We start from the raw sequence: 22,504 nt of genomic DNA on the forward strand, positions 1-22,504 counted from the left end.
GAGACTGAAACAATGACATTTTGCGGCTCTCTTCGTCGCGTTTTCCTCGTTCTGAATAATTCCCCCTCAATGTGCTGAATAGTAAAACCGATGAGCCCAGTCTACCGCTGACGTCATCCACCACGCTAAAGCCCTATAATGGTAGGCGGGGCTAACCGGCAGATTAAAAGACTAATTTCTCGTCATCTGTGCTTTTCTAAATTGTTGTATATAGTCGAATCGTCTCAAAATATGATTCTAATTCACATAATAATGCCATTTAAGACTTTTTTTCTCGTGTCATATGCTCTTTAAATGTTCAGATATTAAGATTTGAATGAGGCAAAATAAGATGCTTTTTCTCTCAAATATGTTGTTATAATCATTTGTTTCAGATGTACTGTAATTATTTTCTGTATAAAAATGAATTTGGTGTTTAAAAAGGCTTTTTTTAAACGAGTCTTAGTCGGGGTCGTTTTATAATCAGGGCTGTCTTATATTCGGGCCTATGCTGTATTTTTTGTCCTGTTCAGCTGCTTACAGTGCAGTACATTCGAGTGTCTTTAAAGCCGTAAAGGTGTTGTTTATATTGGGTTGTTCATTGAGAGAATGCAGCTAGAAAGTACAGGTTTAGGAGGACATAAAGAACGAAAGAACAGGTAATAGTGATACAAAAACATTCAATATATGTGCTACCTAATGTGGGGAGGGGATCCCGAATGTTGAGAAGAGGGAAGATGGATTAGATAGGCTGATTGTAGGTAATATTGAGATTTCTAAGACCTTTTGCATTTTTTTTCTGATTCTACTCTAAAAAAAAAGACTTAAGAAATAAAGCAATATTGTAATCATAGTGCTGCAGATAAATCTATGGCCTAGGGATTTTGCACGATTGCCTCAGAAAATAATTACGTTCTTTCTTTATAGTTCAGACTCCGAAGGAACATACGAGACCCCAGAGGTAGAGTCTCCAAGTGTAGTGAATTTGCTGAGCCAGCTTGACAACGCCACGAACACAGGTAATATACTCAGCTGCTTCAACCTCACATTTGAATGCATCACAGTTTTTTACTATTCACAGTTATTTAGCCTGAATCTATATATATTGATTTACACAGTAATGTTTTGAGATCATTTAAAGGGAAAGAAAACACCTACCTTAATGTGGAATTTTAAAGCTCAAAGCATTCAAGTCACATCACAAATTTCTTCCACCTCTGACAACGGATAAACACAAAAAAATGACTCCGCTTATGAGCGTAGCCTTTCTTTGATAACTGTGATGTCAGTTATACCCACGCAGATAAACACTGACAGACTCGAACACAGACAAAAAAAAACCTGCATAAAATTCCTTTTCAACGAGATCCATCGATAGAAAGACTTGTAGTTCTTAAAAGATAAACGTTATTATGAGTTAAAATAATTTGATATTAAAAACTCTCCTGATGTTTTCGTTTTTATACAATTTATACAATTTTTATACAATTTTATACAAAAATACAATTGGAAGCTGCCGGGCTTCCAGAGTATGACTCTAGCGACATAAACATGTCATCTGTTCAACGCTTTCAATTTGTACCGGAGAAGTACATTAATGAGCATGACAGCACTGTCGAGATTTCTCAAAATGAGCAGCAAAGCAAAATGAACAGGAAAGACGGGATGAGACGAGATGAGAGTGGGACAAAACCGATGTTCTGCTAAAATGTGCTACACCGGCGAAATGTCCTACAAGAGACGAATTTGAAACCCAAAGTACTACCGTGCGCTTTCAGCTTGTTTTGTTTCAATGCATAAAGACAGAACATACTACAGTTCCTGACAAAAGTCTTTTCGCTGATCCATTTTGTAGAAACAATTGCTAATAACCTGACTTTTAGTTATTCAATTGGTTTCAGAAATGGCTCACATGAAAGCTAAGACCCTCCCAAATGATGTTGAATGTACAAAAATATATTTGTTTCACTGAAAAAACATTTATCATTCAATGAAGTCATGAAGGTCAAATTTTGGCAAGACAAAAGTTTTGTCGCCTACAGAAAGTAGTGTGAAAATTGAACAAAAAATGTACTTCAAATACAAAAATATGTTACATAACATAAGCGAATTAAGTAGTGGTGCTGTGAGATTAAAATTTAATATTTTGTATGACTTCCATGGGATTCGGCAAGGATTCATATAATTTATTGATGAAGTCATCAGGAACATCAAAGAAAGCAGTCTTGCATGCCTCCCAGATTTCGTTAACATTCTTGGGTTTCGTCTTCCATGTTTCCTCTTTCATCCTACCCCAGACATGCTCAATGATGTTCATGTCTGGTGACTGGGCTGGAGGATTTTGATCTTCTTTGCCTTGAGGAACTTTGAGGTAGAGATTGAAGTATGTGATGGAGCATCATTGTGCTGCAGAATTTGTCCCTTTTTATGGTTAGGAATGTAAGAGGGAGGTAAGATTTGTTGATATTTCAGACTATTTATCTCTGAGGGTGCAGACAATTAAAAATCCGTGTGGCATTTGCCAAGGCCCACAGCCTGTCAAAAGGATGGACACTGGAAAAGTGGCAAAAGGTGGATTTCTCAGATAAATCTTCTATTGAATTACACCACAGTCACCGCAAATATTGCAGGAGACCTACTGGAGCCCGCATGGATCCGAGATTCACTCAGAAAACTGAAGTTTGGTGGTGGCAAAATCATGGTCTGGGGTTACATCCAGTATGGGGGTGTGCTAGGGATCTGCAGGGTAGAAGGCAACAAAAATAGTCTGAAATATCAACAAATCTTAGCTGCCTCTTACATTCCTAACCATAAAAAGGGACAAATTTTGCAGCAGGATGGTGCTCCATCGCATACTTCAATCTCTACCTCAAAGTTCCTCAAGGCAAAGAAGATCAAGGTCCTCCAAGACTGGTCAGCCCAGTCACCAGACATGAACATCATTGAGCATGTCTGGGGTAGGATGAAATAGGAAGCATGGAAGATGAAACCCAAGAATGTTGATGAACGCTGGGAGGCATGCAAGACGAATTCATCAATAAATTGCATGAATCCTTGCCGAACCGCATGGATGCAGTCCTTCAAGCCCATGGAAGTCATACAAAATATTAAATTTGGATCTCACAGCACCACTACTTAATTTGCTTACGTTATGTAACATATTTTTGTATTAAAGTACATTTTTTGTTCAATTGTCACACTGCTTTCTGTAGGCGACAAAACTTTTGTCTTGCCAAAATTTGACCTTTATGTCTTCATTAAATGATAAGTGTATTTTCAGTGAAACAGTTGAAATTCGCCCCCCCGGCCCAGACGCACCCGGGAACAGCACCAGCCAAAACAAGTGCCGCTCGGCCGATGCTGCCTCGCGTGCGCCCACCGGGACGGCCGAACTTCGCGCGTCCTCTTCTTATTTTAAACCTTTGTACTGACTCCATGTTTCAAAAGTTTGAAGAACACTCACCGAAAACAGGTTGACAATTTATTCGTCGACAATGGTAAAAAACAAGGCAAAAACAAACGACGGAGGAACAATTCTGGATCCAAAACAAGGCTACATGTTTCCGAGCAGCAAAAATCTGTGTCATCTCAGTGTCCAGTCTTTTTAAAGTCTTTGCTGAGGCGGGCCTTGTCGAAGGCGTTTCTGGGCGTTGCTTTTGGGTCATTCCCTCTGTGGCCGGTTTCGGGCGGGTTAGGTTCGTGCGCGGATTGGGACACCCGCTATCAACTTTGCTGTCCGGGCTGGTTGTACTTCTTTTAGAGCTGATTGCAAGAGTTGGTGCGTCAATCTTGTGATAAGACGGCATTGTGTATCTCTTCTATTTCTTCTCATTAAACTATGGTGTGCTATTTATTTTATATTAGTAGTGTAGTCCTACCGTAAATATGAAAATGATACTATTTCCTGATTAATTATATTACGTGTGTTAGAGTAATGCAAACAGTTAGACGGTGCCTACGAGAACCGGTACCATATGTATGTGTTGGACTATATATGTGTTAGACTAATGCAAACAATTATATGGTGTGTGCGATGACGATATCTTTTCCCCTTCAATGTATTTTTGTACATTCAACATCATTTGGGTGGGTCTTAGCTTTAATATGAGCCATTTGTGAAACCAATTGAATAATTAAAAGTCAGGTTATTAGCAGTTGTTTCTACAAAATGGATAAGCGGCAAGACTTTTGTCAGGGACTGTAATGATTCCCAAAGAAAAAACTTAAACGTATAAATATCAAATAAGGGTCATTTAAATACGCTATGTGACTAACGTGGTCAACAGATCAACAATCTGCTTTAGAGCTACCGCAAGAAAACAATGCTTAAAAGTATGAGAGGGAAATACATGCAAAAAGTATTTTGAGGCAATAAAAAGGTAATAAAAGACTCAATAAAAACACAAATAGTAAGTACTCGCCACTTTTAACCGATGTGCACATGTGTTGGACGTCTCGCTGCGTAGAAGGAATTGCAGAATCGGTAGTGTTGGTCTAGTGACAGTGACAAACTACGTCATCACTCCAAGCGTCCATTGCGTGTATAATACATGACGCCCTCCGTAGGTCAAAACATGTACTAAATATTATACATTTTTAAATAAATGCCAATATTTTATGTGTTTCTAATAACATATTTTAGTAAAAGAGAAAAATTGTGGCTTATTAAAGCCTACTATTCTTAAAGGGATCCTCCATTTTTAAGACAAGTAATTCTTAATACATAAATGTTAGTATGAGCTATAATAATTTGATATTAAAACCCCTCTTAATGTTTTTGTTTTAATAAAGTTTGTAAAATTATTTTAAGTGATAGGTCGCCATTCTTGTTACGTCGCAGTGCGTGACGTCACTGGTCCCGTTGGCGAAATTCCAGCGCGTCACTCGTTAGCTTTCCCAACATGTCGTCAGTTCTACCCTTCCTATTTGAACCAGATCTGAAAAGTGAAGAGCAGGACAGCACTGTCGGTCGTTCACAAGACGAGCTTCAGGGAAAAATGCGTGCAGCAAATACCTGATAAGACAAAAGTTGGGCAAAACTAATGATGCGAGAGAGTCCTGTTGGGAACTCCGGTAGCGAGCGAGAGTGCATGCTGTTGGGATTCGGGAACTCCGGTTTTATTAGCAGATATTCAAGGTAAGCATATTGCATTTTCAAACGTTTTCCCAATTATGGAGATTGTTAGCATCCAAATCTGTCGTGTGCTTTACATACAGTATAGGCCAAAGAGCACACCTTATGTAATCCAGGTCTTGTACATTGTAACGCGTGGTAGCTAGGATACGTGTATAAAAGTACCAGAAAGGGGTGAAGCTTCCACTTATGCACATTTATTCACAAAAAAATAATATTTCCACCTTGACCACTCTTCACTCGGGAGCTCAGCAGTACACATACACGCATTCCCTGACGAACTCCAACATTGTTGTGGAGCTGAAACGAATACTCGAGCAACTCGAGTAACTCGAGTTTAAAAACTGATCCGAGTAATTTTATTCACCTCGAGTAATCGTTTATTTTGACAGCTCTAAGCATCACGTTTTGCTCGAACTACTTTTAATGCGGGACAACGCGCTGATGACCCGTGCGTAGGGGAAGAAGCAAAAAAAAAAACCCAAAACTTACTGCAGCCGACAGCCGCTACAAACGACGCCGACATTGCTAAATACTAGCCCGCACGATGCTACGTTGGTAGCAGTTAGCATCTGATGAGTCTCAGAGATCACATGTATGTTGAACTAGATGCCTATTGATAGACTCGGCCGCGTCTGGGCAGCGTTAGTAAACAGCCGCCATCTTAAAGCAGTAGAGCACTAAGCGCTAATAAATAAGATTAACGTTACTGTCTCTAGTTCCCGTAACGTTAGCTGCCGATGCGTGGCTAACGTGTCTTACATACAGGCTTTAACATAACATAGCGATGTGGAGTGAAGAGGGTGTAAAATAAAAACTCAATAATGCTAACTATCAATTTTTTGCTCAGTAGTCATTGCTGGATAAAACCCCAAGTAGCACTGGTCCCTAATGTGCTCCAATACAGCCTGTGTCATACATTTATCTTGATGGAACACTGCAAAAACTCAAAATCCTGTCAGGACTTACAGTTTAGACTAACTTAAAACTTAACTAGAACTTAAAACTGGCTTGTCACAAATAAAAATTCAGTTGAAACACATGGGGAAAAAAATCCTAACTTTTAAGTGATGTGTGTTATCAAGCGTAACGGCATTTTTAGGTATATAAACTGTATATGTAAATATTTTTAATAAGATCTAAAGGTTTTTTGAGTGAAAGCAGTGAATTAGTCTTTTTTTTTTTTTTATTCTAGTTACATCTGAGATGCAACTGTTGGCTGTTTTCAACAATATACATCGAAAATAAAGACATTGACTGAAAATGGTTCAAGATTAGATGAAATGTCTTGTTTTCTCATGTATATTTATAATTGCTCTTCACCTAAAAATATATTTGTTTTATCCGATTACTCGATTAATCGATAGAATTTTCAGTCGATTACTCGATTACTAAAATATTCGATAGCTGCAGCCCTACATTGTTGTGAGGTCCACGTCAGAGTCACTGTCGTCACTGTAGCGTGCCATAGTGCTTTAAATATTTAGTATAATTTGGGGAAAACTCCCACGAAGAATAGTCAACAAAAAGATCTAATCCAAATCTGCGTTTTTTACTCACTCGAAGATCCAGGAATTAGACAGATCCCATGGCAATATCGCAGCCGCGATCAGGCCGTCGATTCCACAAAATAGACTGATCCGAAAAGCCGCTGTTGGACCGATGAATAAAAATAAATGGACAGATCCAAAACCTTTATTGCAGACGCGATGGGACCCTTACTTGACTGAGGATCCAGGAAAAATGTTCGGGCGCTACCCGTGGTGGGTAGGATACATGCATAGAGGGACCAAAAAGGGGAGAAGTTTCCACTTATGCACATTTATTCACTAAAAATAATAATTCCACGACCACTCACTTCACTCCCCTTTTTTCCATTTGACTGGAAATTGCATCCAAAAGCAGCACATCGTAGCATTTTACTTCGCGAGTTTAGGCAGCAATAAGCACTTGTTGAACACGCTTCACATTTGGAAAGGTACCAATTATGTCATCACTGCGAGCCCGCAAACCAACTAACGGTCAAAATATGGACCAAATATTATAAAATATTGCCACTGATTTAACATTTTATGTGTTTCTAACAACATATTTTAGTACAAGAGAACAATTGTGGTTTATTAGAGCCTACATGTATTTAAATCAGAGGATCACTTTAAGTTAGGGTGACCATATTTTGATTGCCAAAACAGAGGACACTCAGCCCGGCCTCAAGATACTTGAATTTTACTCGAAGTTCACTCAAAGATGCCTATATCACTTTCATATATTTAAAGTGTGCCCCCTCACTCTGGATGGAAAAATGCAGTTTGAAAAAAAAAATAATAATAATGATGACTTGGAAAAAAAAACAATATAAATATATACATATATCATGCAGACCCATGGAAATGTAGTCCAGTCAATACACATACACACAGTTGGCTATGTGCCAACCAAAACACTTTTATGAATTACTATCACGACAATTTTCCTTGACAAATTGTTATTCCCATTCAATTGATATTCTCATTCAATGTTCTAGATTGCACACAAACAAAAACCGAAATAAACTGACAAACTATTCAACCAGCATGTTTCCAAACATAGCAGTTCAAAGCTACGTTTCCCATAATGCCTAGCTCGGTTTAGCTTACTGATAGCTAGCTGAGGCAAAAATCAAACTTTGCTATAAAAGTTTACAATCATCGGCAGTGCAACAATGGATGCGACACCAAACGGGATTTTACAGTCAAAGCTCCGACAGAAGTCAACAGTTGCCATCATATACCTGTACGTATTTATTAGAGGTGTGCAAAATTTCCGATTCTTAGATTATTCGCGATTCGGCCGTGGAAGATTCGAGAACGATTCACAAACATCCAAATTCCGATTATTGAAATATGCCAAGTAAAGCGGAAGTACAACACACTCAGCGCGCCGCGCAGTCAATGAGGAACGGAGCGAGAGTAGCTAAACATCATGCTTCTCATTACCCGGCCCCTCGGGTAATGCCAATGCTCTACTCACGGCTCTAGCTCAACTCATGCCACGAGATAAAAAAACACAACAACATACCTGACTGCTGCCGAAAAGCTGCTACAAAGTACATCCAAATAATGTTACGGTAGATATCATTTATATAGGAATAGATGCAATATAGATTCGGTAGCGTTAGCAGCACACCTACAAAAAGCTAGAGGCAGGCGTTAGTAAACGGCCGCCATCTTAAGGCAGTACACTTCCCTGCAAGGCTGTTGTAGCGAACCTTCCAAGCAAACCTAATTAACTTTTTATCTAAAATACTCCTAAATCGGTAATATATTGACTTGAATCTATCTTTAAAATAGTTTTAAAACTTTCACATGTCGAAAGTAGACAAAAGGGAAATTATGGAATAACGGGAGCAATTTTAACAACTTTACGGTTGATTCACAACATTAAATTAATTGAATGTAGTTTAAAGCTGCTGATACAGAATGGGGACTGGAGTTTTTTTATTTACTGTTATTTTTGTATATTTGTTTACTACTATATGTTAACTTGATACTGAAGTAGTAGTTTGGTTTAGCCTGAGAGTATTTTTGAACAATTTTGGAACTAATGTACAAAACAAAACAAAAACAAAAAAAACAAAAAAAAGGAGGGGGTGCATCAATAATCGTTTTATAATCGAATCGGAGCCTCTGAATCGTAATGGAATCGTTAGGTGCCCAAAGATTCCCAGCTCTAGTATTTATCGTAAAAAACTTCAGGCGTTGTGGCCAAATCTTTAACCCAGTAGATGGCGGTAAAGCCTCATGATAGTGGTAAACTGCCAACAAAAACAAAAAGAAGAACAACTCCTTCCCTCCCTACCACTAGGAGCCATGTCATCACAGGCAAGCGCTGCCACCAGCGACCGGAGGGATTCTCTTCAAATTGGTCCCGTGAAAAATCATAAAAACCGGACATTTTTATGAATTTATAAAACCCGCCCGGACGCAGAGGATACTACGTGAAAGTAGGACTTGTCCGGGCAAAAGAGGACGTTTGGTCACCCTACTTTAATTCCAAGGTTCCCTTTAAGTGATGACTTGCATGCAAACAGTAGCTGTGTTTCCATTAGGCAATGCAATACGCAAACCGAAATGAACGTATGTTCGCCTTCCAGTTTAAATAGCTCAAACACGGTTAACGGCAGCCAATGAGTTAATCATGATTATTTCCGCTGGTATTGACCTTATAAAGCTGTTGTCTGTCCCTTTAACTGTGGCATACTAACCATTTATTAAAATTCCTATTCATGGAGGTTTACCTCCCTGTCTGATGAAGTTCAAAATGCACTACTGTGCTGAATAAAATTGTCTTTGTGAGGAAATACTTGTTTACTATATTTAGACGATATGCCTAGAAGGGTACATGTGATTGTTAACACTGACTGTATTGATATTGAAACGTTCTGTTAGAGCACAGCCCCAATTTCTGGTTGGCTTTTTTAATTAGCGAGGAAAGGGTAATAAAGGCAAATGTTGACGTTGCTAGGCCACATGGCGCTGTGAACTGTGTCAGCCTGGGTGGGGCTCCTTTACAGCTGTTCTCTCTCAAAACGGCATGAGTGCCTGAGAGAGCTCTGGTTTTGGGCACCATATAAACTTGCACATTAACTTTCAACACTGAGATGCTGTTATGCTGTCATGCACTCACCATGGATGTGATGGGTTAATGCCGTTTCAATGTTATATACAGTTTCTATTCATGTGTTTGTTTTTTTGGTAACCTGAGTTTTGTGTACCACGTCTGGGTAGTATATGACTCAACAGAGTTTGGTCTGCCCCTGCGGTCGTTAGATTGCTGTTAACAGGATGTGAAGGCAATGCTAGAGGAAGCTTGCAGCCATTTTAAGTGTTCTACCAGAAGGACCATGAAGGAACTTTAACCACTCAATGCCTGGATAACAAATAAAAGCATTATAGACAGTGCATGGATTTTAGGGCTGCAGCTATCGATTATTTCGTAGTCTTTGAATTAGTTCGAAAAATCGAGTCATTGGATTAGGAACATAAAAAAATTAAAATACATGAGCTTTGACTCAAACGGTATTTACAAAAAAATGACGATCTAAGAACAACAAAATAACAATTGGCTAACTTGCATAGCAAAAGTCCGCTAGCTTCAATGCTATAAAATGCCAATTTTTTTTTTTATGTTTTACAATGCTTTTACCAAATCGTTCAAGCACATATTCCCACAAAAAAATCGGCTAAATATACCCATAAACTAAATGACGAATGCATTAAAAAAGCATATTAGCTAAAACAAAAAACTAACCTTATTTTGTTCTTAACAGGGAGCAGCTGGATTCAGCCATGTTAAATGAGTTCAGTCATATTCACTGTTGCCATTAGAGGGCATTGTATCCACCTAAATCAATAAAAATAAATCAGGCATGCAAACTGGTTAGGGGTGAAAAAGGTGACAAAGTAACGTGGACACACGGCATGAGCGGAAAAGTGCATTTCATAGTGCAACCAGAGACATCTCGAATTAAACACAGTACATAATAATTTAACATATACAAGTCTAAATCTCTCAGCCTGAAATCAGAACATATAAGACACATTAAGTAGCAAATTATACAAAATCTAAATTATAAAATATACAGTATGTCCCATTTGCATTAAGCAGAGAACAACTGTACTCCCGCCTCTTACTTTTGTCAGTCATTTGTTGTCACGAGAAGAGAGTGGCGGTGATAGGTCTGGGTCATCGGACTAGAGCAGGGGTCCCCAACCTTTTTTGCACCACGGACCGGTGTTATTTGGGTCTTTTTTACACGGACCGGTGTTCTGACAAATTTTGAACCCCATCAAAAATTGCAACGACGTGGTTATGCGCATGCGCGTAACGTTAAACATACCTGCAAAATGCGCAAATGCAGCGATTCCAAAGTAAACACTACAAACTTTCTTGAAAGAAAGGAATATTAACTTACGTTTGATCATGGAAGGACTAGTAGAAAAGTTCTCCTCAGATTCATCCTGCCATGTAAGCTGCACACAACAGCTGCACACCGCGCTCACCATTAACAACTTCGCCTTGTCATTAAACATTGATTAAGAAGCCCGCTTCACAAAGATACATGTTGGACATTGTAGCAAGGTTTTCAAAGCTCTTGTCGCGATGTCAGGATATTCCAGAATGACTTTAATCCAGAACCTCGGTAGAGTTGTTGTCTCAAATGTACGTTTAATAAGGTCGCCGTCATTTGCGATCTCTTTGTTTATTCACAAACGGGTCACGAATCCACTTCTTCGCAGTTCGTGGGTCTTCGAGGTTGTAGGCTCGTCAGGTGTCCTTTTCGCCGTAAAAATATCTCCAAAGACGTCCGTTTTCCAGTTACCTTCGCTCGTGTGGGGGCTAATTATTTCCGGGAACAAATGTGCTGCGCCCGCGGCCTAGTAATACGTTATTATCGAGGACAAGCACACATAGATATAATATATACACAAACAAGATGTACTGCCTGCTGTCCAATCAATGGATTTCTGTGACATCATTATAATCTATTCCGTGGTATTATATCTAGAGTAGACAGGGATATTGGTGTGTTAAGCAGGGGCACAGGGTTAGTTCGGCCAGAATGCGGTCGTTATTAGATTATTATTTCTGTGCGGCCCGGTGGCAAATGCGCACCGGAACCGGTCCGCGGCCCGGCAGATGGGGACCCTTGGACTAGAGTGTAGTTTTGAGCATGGACTACGGTTTTGAAGTTAACGGTTTAACTCGCTCGTTGACAGACCCCCCCCCCCCCCCCCCATCGCCCCATTTTCTTCTCCTCGGATCTACGTGATTCAGAAAAATGACCCATTTTGATTTCAAAACGGCGAAATTTCGCCGAAAGGTGGCAAGTTTGCATGCCTGATAAATGCAAACACTTTCAAAACAAAACATTACAACGCCACTTTAGTTAAATACACAAGGCAGCAAAATTTGAGGCTTTTTTCTAATTGAATTACTCGAGGTAATTGATTAATCGTTGCAACACTAATGAATTTCAACTAGGGCTGTCAAAATTATTTCGTTAACGAGCGGTAATTTTTAAAAATTAATCACGTTAAAATATTTTACGCAATTAACACACATGCCACGCTCAGAGAGATTTAAATGACAGTATAGTGAAATGCCCACTTGTTAATTGTGTTTCATGGAGTTTTGCTGCCCTCTGCTGGCGCAAGGGTGTGACTGATTTTATAGGCTTCAGTAGCCATGAGCATTGTGTAAGTAATTATTGACATCAACAATGGCGGGCTACTAGTTAATTTTTTTATTGAACATTTTACAAATGTTATTAAAACGAAAACATTAAGAGGGGTTTTAATATAAAATTTCTATGAGCTCTACTAACATTTATCTTTTAAGAACTACAAGTCTTTCTATCCATGGATCGCTTTAACAGAATGTTAATGCTTTAATTGATAATTGATTAATTGATTTGTTATAATAAACAAATACAGTCCTTATGTACCGTATGTTGAATGTATAAATCCATCGTGTGTCTTATCTTTCCATTCCAACAATAATTTACAGAAAAATATGGCATATTTTATAGATGGTCTGAATTGCAATTAATTACGATTAATTAATTTTTAAGCTGTAATTAACTAGATTAAAAATTTTAATCGTTTGACAGCCCTAATTTCAACGCAATGACCATAACATGAGGAACATCTGCACAACAGAGCTAGTTTGAAAGACTTAACAAAAAAAAAAAATGCACATTTTGATTGAAACTGTCAAAAAGGTAGTAATTCTACTGTACCTAAATAACAAATTTCACAATGATGCAATTCATTGCAACAATACATTAATAACAGCACAGCAACATCTTTGACAGTTCCGCGATTGTATTGCTAATGGACAGTAATTGTGTAACATGTTATATAATAGTTGTTTTGTCTTTCTTTGCTGATATTATAGACCAATTTGTCCACAAGAATTGCAACCAGGATGAGGTCGATGCCCTTAATAACCTGACTGGCTCATCACCCAACAACAACAGCTTTGGTCTTGGCAAGAACCTCAATCTGACGCGAACACCCAAGCCTTTGTCCCAGTCAAATGCTGCATCACAAGCACAACGACCTCCGTCCCTGCCGGTCCACTCCCCGCTGAATACACCGGATCCTTCAGAGGTGGACGATGAGGCCCCCGTGATTGCTAACCTGAGCTCAGACTCAAACAAGATACCCTGCCATGAACATGACTTGCTCAATGGCAACGTCAACTCTGACGGTGCAAAACCAGCCTGCCAGCAAGAGGGAAGTGTGGTCAGCAGCAGCATTATCATGTGAGTAAAGTACCGTAATAGAAATGCTCACATTGTAGCGACTTCCAGTTACTGTAGATTCATCCAGCTGGACTGTGACTCACATTTTCAAGCTGAACAAACATAGCTTTGTGTCTAATTGCTGAAGGGAACAACAGTGAATGCACGTTATTGTGCAGAGTGAACCTGAGCTCATCAAAGTGGGTTTGATTTTTGTGCTTCTCTCAATGCTTGGCTGGTCAATCAGCTCACTGGACACCTCATTAGGTACACTTATACTGTCAAAACAAGAACATATACAGTGTATCACAAAAGTGAGTACACCTTTCGCGTTTCTGCAGATAGTTAAGTATATCTTTTCATGGAACATCACTGAGAAAATGACATTTTGACAAAATAAAAAGTAGTCTGTATGCAGCTTATATAATAGAGTAACCCTAATTTTCGCACTATAGACCCTACTCACGTGACGTCACAGCCACGCCCCCGCGCCATGTTGTCCGTGTACTCGTCATGTTAATGCATTAGCGCTTCGTAAATTCCTCCTATTATGGCGTGTTTTTCTGCTCGTTAACATTAATAATCAAAATGGTGAAGTCGTGTGTGGCGGTCGGTTGCAAAAACAGAGAAGATAGACGGAGAGACTTGAAGTTTTACCGTATTCCGAGAGACCCGGAGAGGAGACCGAGATTGACTGCTGCAATTCGACGAAAAAACTGGGCTCCAAACGACTACCACAGATTATGTAGTAGTCATTTTATATCTGGTAAGATGCATTTAATATATATTTAGAGGGTTTTGGGCTGACAACCACAATTAAGATCATTGCTTGGCTAATCGCCGACAACATACACTCAGACGTTGTGGATGAACTACCTGAAAATATATAATTATAAGGGGATAATCAGACAGTTGTCATACAATTAATTTACAATTTCACTATTGAGGTCAAAAGCCAAAAAATAAATTCAACTAGGGACAATCTGGAGTAGTGCTATCGCACTTCATATTTATTACATATTATATACAGTGCCTTGCAAAAGTATTCGGCCCCCTTGAACCTTGCAAACTTTCGCCACATTTCAGGCTTCAAACATAAAGATATAAAATTTTAATTTTTTGTCAAGAATCAACAAGTGGGACACAATCGTGAAGTGGAAAAAAAATTATTGGATAATTTAAACTTTTTTAACAAATAAGAAACTGAAAAGTGGGGCGTGCAATATTATTCGGCCCCCTTGCGTTAATACTTTGTAGCGCCACCTTTTGCTCCAATTACAGCTGCAAGTCGCTTGGGGTATGTTTCTATCAGTTTTGCACATCGAGAGACTGACATTCTTGCCCATTCTTCCTTGCAAAACAGCTCGAGCTCAGTGAGGTTGGATGGAGAGTGTTTGTGAACAGCAGTCTTCAACTCTTTCCACAGATTCTCGATTGGATTCAGGTCTGGACTTTGACTTGGCCATTCTAACACCTGGATACGTTTATTTTTTAACCATTCCATTGTAGATTTGGCTTTATGTTTTGGATCATTGTCCTGTTGGAAGATAAATCTCCGTCCCAGTCTCAGGTCTTGTGCAGATACCAACAGGTTTTCTTCCAGAATGTTCCTGTATTTGGCTGCATCCATCTTCCCGTCAATTTTAACCATCTTCCCTGTCCCTGCTGAAGAAAAGCAGGCCCAAACCATGATGCTGCCACCACCATGTTTGACAGTGGGGATGGTGTGTTCAGGGTGATGAGCTGTGTTGCTTTTACGCCAAACATATCGTTTTGCATTGTGGCCAAAAAGTTAAAATTTTGGTTTCATCTGACCAGAGCACCTTCTTCCACATGTTTAGTGTGTCTCCCAGGTGGCTTGTGGAAAACTTTAAACGAGACTTTTTATGGATATCTTTGAGAAATGGCTTTCTTCTTGCCACTCTTCCATAAAGGCCAGATTTGTGCAGTGTACGACTGATTGTTGTCCTATGGACAGACTCTCCCACCTCAGCTGTAGATCTCTGCAGTTCATCCAGAGTGATCATGGGCCTCTTAGCTGCATCTCTGATAGGTTTTCTCCTTGTTTCAGAAGAAAGTTTGGATGGACGGCCGGGTCTTGGTAGATTTGCAGTGGTCTGATGCTCCTTCCATTTCAATATAATGGCTTGCACAGTGCTCCTTGAGATGTTTAAAGCTTGGGAAATCTTTTTGTATCCAAATCCGGCTTTAAACTTCTCCACAACAGTATCTCGGACCTGCCTGGTGTGTTCCTTGGTTTTCATAATGCTCTCTGCACTTTAAAAAGAACCCTGAGACTATCACAGAGCAGGTGCATTTATACAGAGACTTGATTACACACAGGTGGATTCTATTTATCATCATCGGTCATTTAGGACAACATTGGATCATTCAGAGATCCTCACTGAACTTCTGGAGTGAGTTTGCTGCACTGAAAGTAAAGGGGCCGAATAATATTACACGCCCCACTTTTCAGTTTTTTATTTGTTAAAAAAGTTTAAATTATCCAATAAATGTTGTTCCACTTCACGATTGTGTCCCACTTGTTGTTGATTCTTGACAAAAAAATTAAATTTCATATCTTTATGTCTGAAGCCTGAAATGTGGCGAAAGGTTGCAAGATTCAAGGGGGCCGAATACTTTTGCAAGGCACTGTATGTATGTAGTGAGAGTGCAATCGCTAAACCATATAAACATTAAAAGCCCTAGCTCCATTGACAAATGACATGAAATACATTAGACTTGACAGTGGATGTTAGCAAGAACAAAAGATTTTGAATTGAAAATTTCGTAACTCACCTTCCCGAGCACAAGATAGATTCCTGCCGAATTTTCGTGGACGAGGACCTGTTTCACCCAACCAGCAACGAAGTATTTATAAGCCTCCAAGCTCATAAAGTTTTTCAAACTTTCGTGAGAATAGGTTGATTTTGTTTGGACAAGATAGTTGTAAATATCAGGGTAGCTAGCAGATGTCAGGCAAAGACGGCGAAGACAGCGGGTCGAAAAACATCGATTTAGGCATCAAATATGGATCTGGCGAATGGATAAACTGAAGCTTTTCCACATAACGCCTTTTATGCAACGCATCCAATGAGTTTACAGCGTCAGATAACACCGGGGCTTCCGTGAATTGCTCTATAACTTGAACGACTAATTGAAAACAATGAGAATAAGTCTAAAAAATATGGACAATATGGCGGCCGGATACAGCGACACGTCATTTTGTGACGTAGGTGAGTAGGGTCTATAAGGCGCACCTGACTATAAGCCGCAGCCCACCAAATTTGGCACAAAAATGGCATTTGTTCATAGATAAGCCGCATTGGACTATAAGCCGCAGCTGTCCTCACTGTATCATGGGATATTTATTTACACCAAAAGATATTAACCGGTACAACCTTATTTGACAGCGGCATCATACGACCGACTGACATAAGACCAAATGAACCATCATTAAACTTTGAACCAGTTACTGCAAAGCTTTATTGCTTCAAGAAGCTTCATTTGGCCATCACTGCTCCCTTATGGGAGACAGTCAACCTCTGCTGCCATTATTGACTTTTGTCATCCAACATGCCTCTTAGCATGCATTGCAGTGCTACAGATCTAAATAACAATCAAAACTCATGTTCTGTGCTAAATATTTCTTCAGTTACTGTTCCAATTGTTTCATCAATTGCTAGTTATGGTATTTACTGACACTTTATTTGACAGTGGTGCCATATGACTGTCATTACACAATCATAATTATGAAATGTGTCTGTCCTGAGCAATCATGAATGCTTATAACAGATGTCATTAAGTGTTATCCAGCAAATGATCTCACTTTTGAATGGATGCAAAAGATCCAAGATGGACAAAAATTGAGTTAGTGACATAATTTGCCAAATGACACTTAATGACATAAGCATTCAGTAATGTCCATGATAGTGTCATTTCATAATTTTGATGATCTTATGACAGTCTTATGACACCGCTGTCAAATAAAGTGTTACCTAAAAAAATCAACAAATAAGCCGCACTGGACTATAAGCCACAGGTATCAAAATGACGGAAAAAAATAGCGGCTTATAGTCCGAAAATTACAGTAATTCATTTTCCCCTCAAAATATAGCCATTAATATCTAAACCCCTGGAAACAGGAGTACACCCTGAGAAACTACGTACATCCCTAAATGTCCAAATTGAGTACTGCTTGTCATTTCCCCTCCAAAATGTCATGTGACTCGTTACAGAAGTGCTGTCAGCATTGCTGCAGAGATTGAAGAGGTGGGGGGTCAGCCTGTTAGTGCTCAGACCATACGCCGCACTCTACATCAAATTGGTGTGCATGGCTGTCACCCCAGGAGAAAGCCTCTTCTGAAGACGGTACAAAAGAAAGCCCACAAACAGTTTGCTGAAGACATGTCAACAAAGCACATGGATTACTGGAACCATGTCCTATGGTCTGATGAGACGGGCGGCCTTTCTTGTGTACCGTCTTCAGAAGAGGCTTCCTCCTAGGGTGGCAGCCATACACACGAATTTGATGTAGAGTGCGGCGTAGTGTCTGAGCACTAACAGGCTGACCCCCCACCTCTTCAATTTCTGCAGCAATGCTGACAGCACTCCTGTAATGAGTCCAGTGTTGTTAATAACGGCGTTACAATATAACGGCGTTACAAACTGCGTTATTTTTTTCAGTAGTGAGTAATCTAATTAATTACTTTTCTCATCTTGGCAACACCGTTACCGTTACTGAAGCGGGAAAGGCGTGCTTTACTATGTGTTACTAAGTTGGTTGAATAAAAAAAGTCAGAGAGATGGACTCACGGAGACGAGAGAGCAGAGCAGGAGTGGGAAAGACGCCGTTGCAAACGCGATGCTAGGTGGCTCCAATAATACCTGACTGTAGCCTACAAACTACGCCCACATGATACGGTAGATATCACATATTATAGAACTAGATGCAACTGATAGACACGGCTGCATTGGCAACATGTTTTAAGGACTACATGCGTTAGTAAACAGGCGCCATCTTAAAGCAGTAGACCTCTCAGAAAGGCTCTGTTGTAGAGATCCTTCCTAGCGAACCTACTTTTAATTTTTTTTTTTTTTTTAAATCTAAAATGGTCCTAAATCGGCAAAATCTTGACTTAAATCTATCTTTAAATGATGAAACAGTTTTAAAACTTACACATGTTGAAAGTAGACAGAAGGGAACTAATGCAATAGCGGAAGCAATTTTAACAACTTTAACGGTTGATTCACAACTTTAAATGACTTCCACACATAGCAAAGGTTACTATCTAGTTATCACAATACCCTTGTGTCTAGTTAAGTGAAGGGTAAAGAATTGGGCAAGGGCCAATTCTCCCAAAAACCCTTTAAACTGCACATTGTGTGACCTTTTTTTTTTTTTTTTTTTGAGAAAAAAAACAAAATATGAAAATTATCACTAGTTACTTTGCCAAGTAACCAATTAATCTTAAATTCAGGTAACTGAGTTACTAACGCAATTACTTTTTGGGAGAAGTAATTTGTAACTGCAATTAATTACTTTTTTAAAGCAAAATTAACAACACTGAACGAGTCACATGACATTTTGGAGGGAAAATGAAAAGCAGTACTCAATTTGGACATTTAGGGATGTATGTAGTTTCTAAGGGGTGCACCTACTTTTGTTGCCAGGGTTTATGCTATTAATTGCTATATTTTGAGTTATTTTGAGGGGAAAATAAATTAACTCAATTATATAAGCTGCATACAGACTACTTTTCATTGTGTCAAAGTGTGATTTTGTCAGTGTTGTCTCATGAAAAGATATACTTAACTATCTGCAGAAATGCAAGGGGTGTACTCACTTTTGTGATACATTGTATAATAACCATCCATTCATTTGCTCTTTTCTTATCCAGTTTGGGGTTATATGGAGCTGGAGTCTATCCTTGTTGATAAGCAAAATGCACCCTGGACTGCTCACCAGTCAATCACAGGACACAGCCAATAAATTAAAGAAACAGACCCATTCACACTTAGGGCACTTTCACACTACCTGTTTGGTCCGTTTTTAAACAGACCAGAGTTCTTTTTCCTCAGATAGTCCACTAATGTGAATGCGCATCTGAACTTTAGTTCGGACCAAACAACCGAACTCTGGTCAGCTCAAAAATCGTGGGTCTCGGTCCGCTTTAAGCGCACCCTGCTTTGCTTGTGAACGCAACCGGAGCAGGGTGCGCTTTGCTACTTTATGTGCAGTGTCACTGCGTGGAGCTGTGATGCTCCAGGTTGTGGTGGAACACGCAGGGCATCCTTGGAAGTGGAAGTACAGCGCGATCGCTATTCAAAATCAACAATGGCAAGATGACAGACGATTAACCATGGTGTAATGTTGCTGTGCTCCGCTAAGCAGTTGCATTTGATACACAGAATCGGGTTCCAATGAGGCGATTGTGTTTTGCATGCTGTTACTGAATGCACCATCTGACAGTGCCTCTGCGGCTCTCCTGAAAGTGGCAACAATTTGACAGTCCAAAAAGTCACAAAAGTGAGAGCGATTGCACACCTGTGTGACTTGGGGTTCCTTTTGTGGTTTATTTTCCACCTATACATTTTTTATATACTCCAGTTCGCTCGGCATTGAGTCGGGAGAGAGGAGAGTCGAGCGGCGACTTGCTTTGCTATGCTACATTAGTTTTTTTTTTTTTTTTTAATTCAAACTTACATGTATGCAAAACGTCTGTTTCACAAAACAGTCAGTTAACACATACAGATTCACGGTTAAATTATCATTGCAAAATAAAAGAAGGTAATAAAAAAAAACTATATACAATTTAACATGTAAAAATAATGCTATGCTACATTATGTGCAGCGTCACAGCACCACGCTATGACGCTCCATGTTCCTTCCTTCCTAGTTGGAGGTATTTCCTCTTCTATTTGTCCAATCAATGAGTGCTCCTTTTGTCCACGTGGTGCTACTCTAAAAGTTCTGTTGGCGCAGTATGAATGCTGAACTTTTTCAATACCTCATTTGCAATTGCAAGTTTTGCTGTGAGGTAACTCTCCAAACGGACCCCGGTCCTCTTGGTCTAGTGTGAAAGCGCTCTAAATCTCTACTCCAGCCATCTAAAACTGAAACTATTTTTTTTTTACGGAGCTCCTAAACCTAAAGGGACATCAACAGAAATAAAATAAATTTAAGCAATCTGGTGCGCACCAGATTGTTTCTAGTGCGCACCAGAAACCTAAACTAACCCTAAACCCTGTTAAACATTAGCATTACAGAGCATTTAAGCTAGTGGACTTTTGCTATGCACGTTAGCCAATTGTTGTCAACATTAGCATTATATAGCATTTAAGCTACCAGACTTTTGCTACGCAAGTTAGCCAACTGTATACATTAGCATTGTATATCATTTAAGCTAACAGACCTTTGCTATATCCAAGTTGGCCTATTGTTGTAAACATTAGCATTATATAACATTTAAGCTAACAGACTTTTGCGATACAAGTTCGCCAATTGCAACAATTGGCTAACTTGCATAGCAAAAGTTTGCTAGTTTAAATGTCAGATAATGCTTAAGATTGTTTCTGGTGCGCACCAGATTGCCTAAAGTGCATGTGACACGAAAAAGCATGTTTATTTCATAATAGACACAGTGTTTTATGCCCCTGAATGATATGGACCGCTTGGATGTGTGAGGAAGCGATCGCTATATTTATTTAATTTTTTTAATCCCGCGTAATGAAAATTAGTGACTTCCGGCTTCGGTCTTGCATTGAGGAGGAGGGCGCTGTGAGGTGTACGGTTGAAGGCATCCTCTTCACTATACAGCCGTACTGTTGTGTATGCGGACTAAGGATTCATCTGATTTTGTGGATTAATACGTTTATTTTTCGCATCACACCAGCCAAACGGCTGCAGAAAAATCTTGCGCTATGAGGGAGATGCGTATGCGTCTTTTTGAAATTTCAAAAGGTTCCCATTCACCGTGGATATTGGTCAAAACAATCCCTACTACTTTTGGACCATTGGATTTACGAAAAAGTGAGTAAACATCTTGTTTTGTATTATGTCAAATACGAATACAGCGATTAGAAAGAAAACACTACAAACTTTCTTTAAATAAAGGACTACTTATGTTTGATCATTGATAGGCATGTAAAAAGCTCTCCTCATGCACATTAGCTGCACGTTAGCTGCACAACAACTGCAGCCGCCCTCCTCCTGGGAACGAGCTGTAAATTGCTCTCCGGCGAAGACAATTGACAACCCAGTCGTCATGTCAAATAATCCAGGCTAGTTATGTGCGATTTTCCGCTTCGAAGACTTTGAAACTTCACTCGGTTCGGGTTAGCATGTCGGCTAGCTGTCACGCCTCTTGGTTTGTTTACATTCTCCGAAGCCGGGGAAGGGAAATGACATATGTCCGATTTAGGTGTCATAAAATATCGTTCGGGAGGCGCGACAGTAAAGGTGAAGTCGACAGTTTTGACCATTATGGAGTAATTTTGCCATGTCGTCCTGAATGAATGCATTTTTATTATTTCATATTCCATTTAGCACAACACTGTTATTTGTCATGGCCATGGCATTTATTTAGCAATTGGAGAAAATACTTGGATAAAAACAATATCCTGTAAAAATATTGAAGTAAAGAGACAGAAACAATGACATTTTGCAGCTCTCGTCGTCGCGTTTTTCTCGGGAACAGCTCCCCCTCGACGGGCTGACTGGTCCTTCTCAAGCCATTTATTTAGCTATTGTGGAAAAATACTTGTATAAAAAGAATATCCTATAAAAAATATTGGAGTAGAGAGACTGAAATGACATTTTGAATGACATTTTGTGGCTCTCTTCGTCGCGTTTTCCTCGCTCTGAATAATTCCCCCTCAATGGGCTGAATAGTAAAACCGATGAGCCCCGTCTCCCGCTGACGTCATCCACCTGTTGGGGACGCTATAGCCCTCTAATGGTAGGCGTGGCTAACCGGCAGATTGAAAGGCTAATATCTCGTCATCTGCGCTTTGCTAAATTATTGTATATAGTCGAATCGTCTCAAAATATGATTCTAATTCACATAATGCGATTTAAGACTTTTTTTCTCCTGTTGTATGCT

The 22,504-nt window shown here is 39.5% G+C and overlaps 1 protein-coding gene across 2 annotated transcripts in view; it reads left to right on the forward strand.

Annotated features, from left to right (window-relative positions):
- The window catches only part of LOC130913351 (transforming acidic coiled-coil-containing protein 1-like), a 73,495-nt gene that overhangs the window by 32,996 nt on the left and 17,995 nt on the right, over positions 1-22,504 (forward strand). For both annotated transcript variants that reach the window (XM_057831903.1, XM_057831902.1), the window contains exons 2-3: positions 907-998; positions 13,052-13,421. In XM_057831903.1, the coding sequence (XP_057687886.1) occupies positions 907-998; positions 13,052-13,421 (462 nt within the window). The remainder of the gene's footprint in view (positions 1-906; positions 999-13,051; positions 13,422-22,504) is intronic.

Source organism: Corythoichthys intestinalis, chromosome 3 (assembly GCF_030265065.1).
Source record: "Corythoichthys intestinalis isolate RoL2023-P3 chromosome 3, ASM3026506v1, whole genome shotgun sequence".
Taxonomy (NCBI): Eukaryota; Metazoa; Chordata; class Actinopteri; order Syngnathiformes; family Syngnathidae; genus Corythoichthys; species Corythoichthys intestinalis.